Raw genomic sequence first — 12,036 nt, 5'->3', positions numbered from 1 at the left:
ATAATATCCTTGGGAAAATGTTCATTTTAATACAGTTTATCCTTCCTATTAGTGTTAGTGGTAATCTTTCCAGTGCTCTAAATCGTCCTGTAATTTTTTCATTAGTGGATAATAATTGAGTTTATATAGTTGGCCGAGATTTTTATTTATTTGTATACCTAGGTATCTTATTGCTTGCATTTGCCATCTGAATGGTGATTCCTTCTTAAATTTTGAGAAATCCGCATTATTCTTAGGCATTGCTTCACTTTTATTTACATTAATCTTGTAACCCGACACTTCTCCATATTCCTTCAATTTCTTATATAATTCTTTTATTGATAGTTCTGGTTCTGTTAAGTATACTATAACATCATCTGCAAATAAACTGATTTTATATTCCTTGTCTTTTATTTTTATCCCTTTTATATTATTTTCTGTTCTTATCAATTCTGCTAGTGGTTCTATAGCTAACGCGAACAATAAGGGTGATAGTGGGCATCCCTGCCGTGTTGACCTGCTTAAGTTAAATTGCTTTGATATATATCCATTTACTGTCACTTTCGCCAATGGTCCCTTATATAATGCTTTAATCCAATTAATATACTTCTCTGGTAAACTGAATTTTTGCAATACTTTGAATAAATAATTCCATTGTACTCTGTCAAAGGCCTTCTCTGCGTCTAAAGCAACTGCTACTGTTGGCGCTTTACTCCCTTCTACTGCATGAATTAAGTTAATAAATTTACAAACATTGTCTGTGTTGCGTCTTTTTTTAATAAATCCAGTTTGGTCTAGATTTACCATTTTCGGTACATACTCTGCTAATCAGTTTGCTAATAGTTTAGCTATTATCTTATAATCTGTGTTAAGTAATGATATTGGACTATATGACGCTGGTGCGAGTGGATCTTTCCGTTGCTTTAGTATTACTGTAATTATTGCTGTTTTACATGAATCTAGTAAGCTTTGTGTTTTATCAATCTGGTTGATTACTTCCAGGAGGGGAGGAATTAATAAATCTTTAAATGTTTTATAGAATTCTATTGGGAATCCATCCTCTCCTGGTGTTTTATTATTTGGTAATTTTTTTTATTATCTCTTGTATTTCTACTATTTCAAATAGTTCTGTTAATTTATTTTGTTCCTCTATTTGTAGTTTTGGTAGTTCAATTTTAGTTAGAAATTCATCTATTTTCCCTTCTTTCCCTTCGTTTTCAGTTTGGTATAATTGTTCATAAAATTCTCTAAAGTTTTCCTTGATCTCCTTTGGATTATATGTGATTTGTTTATCTTTTTTCCTTGATGCCAATACCATTTTCTTAGCTTGTTCTGTCTTAAGCTGCCATGCTAGAATTTTGTGTGTTTTTTCCCCTAGTTCATAATATTTCTGTTTTGTCTTCATTATATTCTTCTCCACCTTATATGTTTGTAGTGTTTCATATTTTATTTTTTTATCTGCCAATTCTCTTCTTTTAGTTTTATCTTCCTTCATTGCTAATTCTTTTTCTATATTTACTATTTCCCTTTCCAACTGCTCTGTTTCCTGGTTATAGTCCTTCTTCATCTTGGTTACATAACTTATTATTTGCCCTCTAATGAACGCTTTCATTGCATCCATCCCATAGTATAAACTTATCTTTCACTGATTCCGTATTTATTTCAAAATACATTTTAATTTGTTTTTCAATGAATTCTCTAAAATTCTGCCTTTTGAGTAACATGGAGTTTAATCTCCATCTATACATTCTTGGAGGGATGTCCTCTAACTTTATTGTCAATATTAAGGGAGAATGGTCTGATAATATTCTAGCTTTATATTCTGTTTTTCTTACTCTATCTTGCATACGAGCTGATAACAAAAATAGGTCTATTCTTGAGTATGTTTTAAGTCTAGCCGAGTAATATTAATATTCCTTTTCCTTTGGGTGTTGTTTCCTCCATATATCCAAAAGTTGCATTTCTTCTATCGATTTAATTATAAATTTGGTTCCTTTGTTCTTTCTGTTAATTTTTTTCCCAGTTTTGTCCATATTTGAATCCAAATTCAGGTTGAAATCCCCTCCTATTAATATGTTCCCTTGCGTATCTGCTATCTTCAAAAAAATATCTTGCATAAACTTTTGATCTTCTTCGTTAGGTGAATATACATTGAGGTGATTCCAAAACTCCGAATATATCTGACATTTTATCATTACATATCTCCCTGCTGGATCTATTATTTCCTCTTCTATTTTAATTGGCACATTTTTACTAATTAATATAGCTACTCCTCTTCCTTTTCAATTATACGACGCTGCTGTTACGTGTCCTACCCAATCTCTCTTTAATTTCTTGTGCTCCAATTTAGTTAAATGTGTTTCTTGCACAAATGCTATATCAATTTTTTCTTTTTTCAGTAAATTTAGCAGTTTCTTCCTTTTAATTTGGTTATGTATTCCGTTAATATTTAAAGTCATATAGTTCAGCATAGCCATTTTATACTTTGTTTATCTTCCCTTTCCGTTTCTCCATCATCACCTTTCCTTATCCATTTCTGCTTTCTTGTTTTGAACACTTTATAAGACAACATTTCTAAAACATCAAACATTTTCCTTATTCAACTATTTAAAACTTCTTTAACCCCATTCTCCCCTCCCCCTCCAGAGTTGTCCTTTATCCCTTGTCGGACAACCACATCTCCCCTCTCCATTTAGATTTGCGAATTCACTCGCAAATGTCAGATGATTTTACAGTGACTGTAACTCCTCCCCACCCAGCCCCCCCCCAGAAAAGATTTCAATTTTCATATATAACAAAGGTCACTCTGTTAATTCCCTCCTTATTCCCTCTATTCCATTTCTCTCCCTTATTAATTCTTGTCTATACTCTATATATTTTCCTCTAAATACGGATACATTCATGTATGCACACTATTTATATACACACATATACCCCTTTACACACATACATATAGATCATGGTCCTTTTTACTCTTATTACATGTCTTCATCTCTCTACTTGTTTTGTAGTTGTTCTGCAAATTTCCTTACTTCCTCTCGATCCGAGAATAGTTTGTTTTGTTGCCCTGGAATAATTATTTTAAGTACCGCTGGGTACCTTAACATAAACTTATATCCTTTTTTCCATAAGATCGTTTTCGCTGTATTGAACTCCTTCCTCTTCTTCAGGAGTTCAAAACTTATGTGTGGATAGAAAAAATTTTTTTGACCTTTGTATTCCAGTGGCTTTTTGTCCTCTCTTACTTTCTTCATTGCTTTCTCCAATATATTTTCTCTTGTTGTATATCTTAAGAATTTTACTAAAATGGATCTTGGTTTTTGCTGCGGTTGTGGTTTCGGGGCTAAAGTTCTATGAGCCCTCTCTATTTCCATTTCTTCCTGTAATTCTGGTCTTCCCAGGACTCTGGGGATCCATTCTTTTATAAATTCTCTCATATTCTTGCCTTCTTCATCTTCCTTAAGGCCCACTATCTTTATATTATTTCTTCTATTATAGTTTTCTATTATATCTATCTTCTGAGCTAACAGCTCCTGTGCCTCTTTAGCTTTTTTATTAGATTCTTCTAATTTCTCTTTTAAGTCTTCTACTTCCATATCTACAAATGTTTCTCGTTTTTCCATATTTTCCACTCTTTTTGCTAATTCTGATATGGCCACTTCCATTTTATTCATTTTTTCTTCTGCATTCTTAATTCTTCTTTTTATCTCATTAATTTCTTGTAATTGCCATTCTTTCACTGATTCCATATATTCTTTAAAAAAAGATACATCCATTGTCTTGCCTTTCTCTTCCTCTTCCACTTCTTTCTGTTCTTCTTCCTCTGGGTTGACCATCTGTTGTTTCCTTGTTTTCTTTTTACCCTCTTCTTTCTTGTTCTCGTTATTGTCTGTGTTCTGCACCTGTTGCTGTGCTGCAGGTGTCTCTCTCAGCTGTGGAGATCGACTCCGCAGCTGTTCCCCCTCCCACCAGTGTGTTTTTTTTCATGCGCGGTTGCGCACTTTTACTCGGCTCTGCGAGCCATTTTTGTAGTCCCGAGCCCGGGATTTCCACTGACCTGTGGGAGTGGGCTTCTCTCTCTGCGGCGGGCCTCTTCGGACAGGTAAGGCCTTCACCTTCTTCTGACGTCTTTCCTTCTTCTTTTCTTCCCGTTGTTTTTTTTTTTCTTTCTTCGCTGCCATTTTCTCCACACTTTTACTTTCACTTTGTTTTGGTTTTTAAGTTTGTGCCTTTGCTTTTTCTCTATCTTTTTTTAACTTTTCTGGAGAAGGCTGGAGTTCCCCTACTGGCCACTATTCCATCACGTGACTCCTCTCGTCATATCGCTATATGATCCAGAATTCCTCCATCCTCTGGAACTCCTCCTTCACTAGGGGAGCATGTCTGGGTGAAGTCTCTGTGCTCTGGCGTGGAGTGATGGTCCCTGGGTCAGTATGTGGTGTTGGACTCCATGCTTGGGCATGGCTGATGTGAACTGTGGGGCCAGCACTGAAGGAAGTCCGCCAGGATTCTAGTGAACTCGTCCTTGTGATGGAGTCCAAGTGTGGGGCTGGTAACCTGGCTTCAGCCAAGGAGAAGGTCTGGAATGTGGACAAGTCTTCTCCCTTGTAGATTAACCAGCAGGCTGGATGCTCACAGAAAGTCTTCCCCTAGGAGCGGTTGGGCCATAGCGGCCAGTGTTAATTCCTACGTGAATTTGCTGTAGCCAAACTGCAGCTGGACTGTGTGGGTGCCATAGGCTCATATCATCCTGCCCTTAGGGTGGGTCCCATCTTCCTGCTGCGGGTGTCATACCCCGTTGGGGCAAGACGCTGATCTCCATTCCTGTGTTGACCAGAGAGCAGTGACTGGACTGTTTGTCCCAGACATACAGGAGGTTGTTCTGGTGGTCAGCCATTGTAACCATCAGCAGTGGCTGGCCCCAGCATTTCCTGGGAATGTGCAGGGTGGGTGATAACGACTGGCTTCTGTTGTTGGTAGAAACACCACTGCTCACTAAGCTGTGAACGTTCCATTGCTGGGTCCAATCTGGTCGTCAGCAGCTTGTGAAGCCTTGTAACCTGTCCAATGGATGCTGCACTCTCCTTCTTAGCCCTCCACAGTGCATCTTCCTGGGCTGCCACCTGCTGGGGGTCACTGAAATCAGCATTGGTCAGTGGTAGGTGTATGTCCTTGGGTAGCTGTTCCAAGAACAAGAACACCTGCTCAAACATGATGCAGGACGTGTGTCCTTCAGCCAGGGTCAGCATCTTGTTCATCAATGCTGATGGGGGTCTGTTCCCCCCAACTATCTAGGTGAAGCAAGTGTGAGAAGCCAAAGGTCCTTATGAGAAGCCCTTTAAATGCAGGATATTTGCCTTCTTCTGGAGGTTCCTGTATAAAATCCATGATCTGGCTTTTCATCTCCTGGTACAGGGAGCTTACTACATCATAGTGCATTGATTCTGAGGTTACTTGCCAAATTTGAAACTGGGTTACGATCTGGTTAAATCACTTGCATGGGCATGATGTCCGGAAGGTAGTTTCAACGCGACTGTATGTACGGATGAGTCAGTCATCTTTGGACTATCGGAGTCACCAATTGTAGTGATGTGGTACACACAGCACTAAAGTAACGACAACATACTCGTTTGGAACTGTACTCGACTGCTTTATTTGGGCAAGCAGCCCTGATATCATACATAATTCTGTTTCCACTGCTTCTAGCGGAAATGACATCACCAGTAATACAAAGGGTCCTTCCTGTACACAGGTTTTCGCTTCTCGAGACGGCCTCTTTGCCGACGTGTGACTACCATTTTGGGAAACCGTTTGCGTGCGTAGTGAGTGGGCTGCCACATTATCAAATTCAGACATTTTTGGATCAGTTCAGTTTGGAGAGTACAGAAATCAAAACCCTGTGACACACAGGGGTTGGAACCTTGTGAAAGACGGTTGAATTACAGGAACCAGAATATGTGCTGTTGTATGTTATTCCTGGGAAAAGGGGACATGGAATAAGTGGCTTTTGAAATAGGAAGACCACTTCGCTGTCTCTTTGGAAAAGAGGACAGAATTCTACTGGGTCCATTTTTGTACACCCACCTCATTTAACCCTTGTTTGGGTTTGTGAATTTACTATGGAAGAAAATAGCCACATTCGCTGTCTCTTTGAAAAGAGGGCAGATTCTTCATGTGGAAAACAGATTCCAAAATCTTCAGTAAAAAGATTTGATCCTGGGAAGACAGGAATTGTATTCTCCTTTTCACAGGAGGTACATTGGTGGCTCAAAAGACGGTCACTTCTATTTAAAGAACATCTGTCGAGGCATCTCATCAAAAGAATTGTGAGTAAAGAGGCCTTAAGATATTTTATTTAAAATTGCTTTATAAGTTTTTCTGATCTGAGAATTTAAGACCTTCAAGCAAGAGTAAAAATGTGCTGAAGTTTGGGACTTTATCTCTCCGCACGCACGCACAACGGAGTTAAATTTAGAGTGATTATTTTGAATTTACCATTGTCTGGTGAATTTTCCATTGCTGTTCCTGTGTTAGTCCCAAACAAAAAAATTAAAAGGGTTGTTAGTTTGTAACATTTCCTACTGAGGAACCCTCTACTGTTTCCTTGGGTGGAGAATTCAGATTCACCATACCCTGGGAGAAGCAGCTCCTCCTCATCTCTGCCTGTCTACTCACTGAATCCCCCAGCAGTAGTCTCACCTGTTTGCACTCCTTTGCAGCCACGAAGCTTGACGCAGACTACATTGAGCGCTGCCTGGGCCAGCTGTCCCCAATGCAAGAGAGCTGCCTGATCCAACTCCGACAGTGGCTGCAGGATACACACAAAGGCAAGGTAGGTGGGGGTGCGGCCAGGGGCCAGCAATAGAGCAGAGGGTGGTCAACAGTTTGTGGAGGGAGGTACATTCTCCACAGCAGATGACTTGAGTCATTACAAGCTCAAGAGCAACATTCCCTGTTCCCTAGTACAGAGGCTGGGATTGCTGAACTATTCGAGGCACAAGGTTGCCATTGGAGGATCTCTGCAATAGAAGCAGAGAGGAGTTGGTCAGTGGTGTGAATGAAGTCACAGTTCACTGCCTGCTAACCTTCTGGACACAAGATTTGGATGAAAATCAATGTCCATGATGGGTGAGTCTTCACATGGGTTTGTGCAGGGATTCTCAATGGCTTCTATTTTAGGAGTTTAGTTCCCCTTGACACTTGAATAAACAAATGACAAATCCAATAATTAAACATTCATTGTGAAAGTGGTTTCAATTGTGTAAATTTTTGAATTGAACAAATTTATTTCGTCGATTCCTATTCAACATAATTTTTTCTTCCAACCATCTAGAATTTTTTAAAAATTTTTTTTATTTTTCACACCATAAACCACATTGACCAAGATACATACATTTTCCTTTTCAAATATATACTGTGTCATTTTCTCCCCCCCTCCTCCCATCCCACCCTCCCTACCTCCCCCCCCATTCATTTAAAGTACAAAATCTAAGATACATTAAACCAGTCAAACAATGTTGCCATTCAATAAAAATAAACAAGAAATTCCATTGAGTCAATTCTTTTCATTTCCTTCTCCTTTCGTTATTTTAGGTGGTAGATGTCCCCGGTAGGTTTTCTCTATTGTGTTTCATGTATGGCTCCCATATTTGTTCAAATATTTCAATATTATTTCTTAAATTATATGTTATTTTTTCTAATGGAATACATTTATTCATTTCTATACACCATTGTTGTATTCTCAAATTATCTTCTAATTTCCAGGCTGACATAATACATTTTTTTGCTATGGCTAGAGCTACCTTAACAAATCTTTTTTGTGCACCATCCAATTCAAGTCCAAATTCTTTGTTTTTTATGTTACGTAGGAGGAAGATCTCTGGGTTTTTTGGTATATTATTTTCTGTAATTTTATTTAATATCTGGTTTAGATCTTCCCAAATTTTTCTACTTTCTCACATGTCCAGACTGCATGAATTGTTGTTCCCATTTCTTTTTTACAACGAAAACATCTGTCAGATACTGTTGGGTCCCATTTATTTAACTTTTGAGGTGTAATGTATAGCCTGTGTATCCAGTTATATTGTATCATACGTAACCTCGTATTTATTGTATTTCTCATCGTTCCAGAGCATAACTTCTCCCATGTTTCCTTCTTTATCTTTATATTTAAATCTTGTTCCCATTTTTGTTTAGTTTTACCATTTGTTTCCTCATTCTCCTTTTCTTGCAGTTTAATATACATATTTGTTATAAATCTTTTGATTATCATTGTATCTGTCTGTAATCACATATTCAAAGTTACTTCCCTCTGGTAACCTCAGACTGCTTCCTAATTTGTCCTTCAAGTAGGATCTCAGTTGGTAATATGCCAACACTGTATCTTGAGTTATATTATATTTATCCTTCATTTGTTCAAAGGATAATAATCTATTTCCTGAAAAACAATTTTCTATTCTTTTGATCCCTTTTTTCTCCCATTCTCTAAAGGAAAGGTTATCTATTGTAAAAGGGAGTAACTGATTTTGCATCATTATTATTTTTGGTAATTGGTAATTTGTTTTATTCCTTTCTACATGAATCTTCTTCCAAATATTGAGCAGATGATGTAATACTGGAGAACTCCTACGTTGTACCAATTTTTCATTCCATTTATGTAATATGTGTTCAGGTATCTTTTCGCCTATTTTATCTAGTTCTAATCTAGTCCAATCTGGCATTTCCCTTGTTTGATAGGTATCTTAATTGATAGGTATCTGATAGGTATCTTAATTGTGCGGCTCTATAATAATTTTTAAAGTTTGCCAGTTGTAAGCCTCCTTGTTTATACCATTCTGTTAATTTATCTAGTGCTATCCTCGGTTTCCCCCCCTTTCCATAAAAATGTCCTTATTATTTTCTTTAATTCCTTAAAGAATTTCTCTGTCAAGTGTATTGACAATGCCTGAAATAGGTATAGTATCCTTGGGAAAATGTTCATTTTAATACAGTTTATCCTTCCTATTAGTGTTAGTGGTAAATCTTTCTAATGCTCTAAATTGCCCTGTAATTTTTTCATTAGTGGATAATAATTGAGTTTATATAGATGGCCGAGATTTTTATTTATTTGTATACCTAGGTATCTTATTGCTTGCATTTGTCATCTGAATGGTGATTCCTTCTTAAATTTTGAGAAATCCGCATTATTCATTGACATTGCTTCACTTTTATTTATGTTAATCTTGTAACCCAACACTTCTCCATATTCCTTCAATTTCATATATAATTCTTTTATTGATAGTTCTGGTTCTGTTAAGTATACTATAACATCATGCGCAAATAAACTGATTTTATATTCCTTGTCTTTTATTTTTATCCCCTTTATATTATTTTCTGTTCTTATCAATTCTGCTAGTGGTTCTATAGCTAACGCGAACAATAAGGGTGATAGTGGGCATCCCTCCCTTGTTGATCTGCTTAAATTAAATTGCTTTGATATATATCCATATACTGTCACTTTTGCCAATGGCCCCTTATATAATGCTTTAATCCAATTAATATACTTCTCTGGTAAACTGAATTTTTGCAATACTTTGAATAAATAATTCCACTCTACTCTGTCAAAGGCCTTCTCTGCGTCTAAAGCAACTGCTACTGTTGGCGCTTTACTCCCTTCTACTGCATGAATTAAGTTAATAAATTTACAAATATTGTCTGTTGTCCGTCCTTTTTTAATAAATCCAGTTTGGTCTAGAGTTACCATTTTAGGTACATAATCTGCTAATCTGTTTGCTAATAGTTTAGCTATTATCTATTATATTATTATGATATATTATTATGATATCGCCTCAAACCGTGCATCTTGGCGCCTCACAGTTCGGCGGGCAGCAACCTCCTTTGAAGAAGACCACAGAGCCCACCTCACTGACAAAAGGCAAAGGAGGAAAAACCTAACACCCAACCCCAACCAACCAATTTTCCGCTGCAACCGTGTCTGCCTGTCCCGCATCGGACTTGTCAGCCACAAACGAGCCTGCAGCTGACGTGGACATTTACCCCCTCCATAAATCTTCGTCCGCGAAGCCAAGCCAAAGAGAAAGATCTTATAATCTGTGTTAAGTAATGATATTGGTCTATATGACGCTGGTGCGAGTGGATCTTTCCCTTGCTTTGGTAATACTGTAATTATTGCTGTTTTACATGAATCTGGTTAGCTTTGTGTTTTGTCAATCTGGTTGATTACTTCCAGGAGGGGAGGAATTAATAAATCTTTAAATGTTTTATAGAATTCTATTGGGAATCCATCCTCTCCTGGTGTTTTATTATTTGGTAGTTTTTTTATTATCTCTTGTATTTCTACTATTTCAAATGGTTCTGTTAATTTATTTTGTTCCTCTATTTGTAATTTTGGTAGTTCAATTTTCGTTAAAAATTCATCTATTTTGCCTTCTTTCCCTTGGTTTTTAGTTTGGTATAATTGTTCATAAAATTCTCTAAAGTTTTCATTAATCTCCTTTGGATTATATGTGATTTGTATGTCCTTTTTCCTTGATGCCAATAGCTTGTTCTGTCTTAAGCTGCCATGCTAGAATTTTGTGTGTTTTTTCCCCTAGTTCATAATATTTCTGTTTTGTCTTCATTATATTCTTCTCCACCTTATATGTTTGTAGTGTTTCATATTTTATTTTTTTATCTGCCAATTCTCTTCTTTTAGTTGTATCTTCCTTCATTTCTAATTCTTTTTCTATATTTACTATTTCCCTTTCCAACTGCTCTGTTTCCTGGTTATAGTCCTTCTTCATCTTGGTTACAGAACTTATTATTTGCCCTCTAATAAATGCTTTCATTGCATCCCATAGTATAAACTTATCTTTCACTGATTCTGTATTTATTTCAAAGTACATTTTAATTTGTCTTTCAATTAATTATCTAAAACCCTGCCTTTTAAGTAGCATGGAGTTTAATCTCCATCTATACATTCTTGGAGAGATGTCCTCTAACTCTATTGTCAATATCAAGGGTGAATGGTCCAATAATATTCTAGCTTTATATTCTGTTTTTCTTACTCTATCTTGCATACGAGCTGATAACAGGAATATGTCTATTCTTGAGTATGTTTTATGTCTACCCGAACAATATGAATATTCCTTTTCCTTTGGGTGTTGTTTCCTCCATATATCCAAAAGTTGCATTTCTTGCATCGATTTAATTATAAATTTGGTTCCTTTGTTCTTTCTGTTAATTTTTTTCCCAGTTTTATCCATATTTGAATCCAAATTATGATTGAAATCCCCTCCTATTAATATGTTCCCTTGCGTATCTGCTATCTTCAAAAAAATATCTTGCATAAACTTTTGATCTTCTTCGTTAGGTGAATATACATTGAGTAGATTCCAAAACTCCCGAGTACATCTGACATTTTATCATTACATATCTCCCTGCTGGATCTATTATTTCCTCTTCTATTTTAATTGGTACATTTTTACTGATTAATATAGCTACTCCTCTTGCTTTTGAATTATACGACGCTGCTGTTACATGTCCTACCCAATCTCTCTTTAATTTCTTGTGCTCCATTTCAGTTAAATGTGTTTCTTGCACAAATGCTATATCAATTTTTTCTTTTTTCAGTAAATTTAGCAGTTTCTTCCTTTTGATTTGGTTATGTATTCCGTTAATATTTAAAGTCATATAGTTCAACGTAGCCATTTCATACTTTGTTTATCTTCCCTTTCCGTTTCTCCATCATCACCTTTCCTTCTTATCCATTTCTGCTTTCTTGTTTTGAACACTTTATAAGACAACATTTCTAAAACATCAAACATTTTCCTCATTTTCCTATTTAAAACTTCTTTAATCCCATTCTCCCCTCCCCCTCCTGAGTTGCCCTTTATCCCTTGTCGGGCAACCACATCTCCCCTCTCCATTTGGATTTGTGAATTCACTCGCAAGCGTCAACTGATTTTGCAGTGACCGTAACTCCTCTCCACCCAGCCCCCCCCCGGAAAAGATTTCAATTTTCATATATAATTCCCTCCTTATTCCCTCTATTCCCTTTCATTCCCTTATTAATTCTTA

At 36.7% G+C, this 12,036-nt stretch overlaps 1 protein-coding gene across 1 annotated transcript in view; it reads left to right on the top strand.

Moving 5' to 3' along the window:
- LOC138747378 (SEC14-like protein 5) overlaps window positions 1-12,036 on the top strand; it is a 74,021-nt gene that overhangs the window by 59,665 nt on the left and 2,320 nt on the right. The window contains exon 7 of the mRNA XM_069906530.1: window positions 6,699-6,811. Within this exon, the coding sequence (XP_069762631.1) occupies window positions 6,699-6,811 (113 nt within the window). The remainder of the gene's footprint in view (window positions 1-6,698; window positions 6,812-12,036) is intronic.

Source organism: Narcine bancroftii, chromosome 12, assembly GCF_036971445.1.
Source record: "Narcine bancroftii isolate sNarBan1 chromosome 12, sNarBan1.hap1, whole genome shotgun sequence".
NCBI classification, from domain to species: Eukaryota; Metazoa; Chordata; class Chondrichthyes; order Torpediniformes; family Narcinidae; genus Narcine; species Narcine bancroftii.
This window is presented reverse-complemented; position numbering and strand designations above follow the sequence as displayed.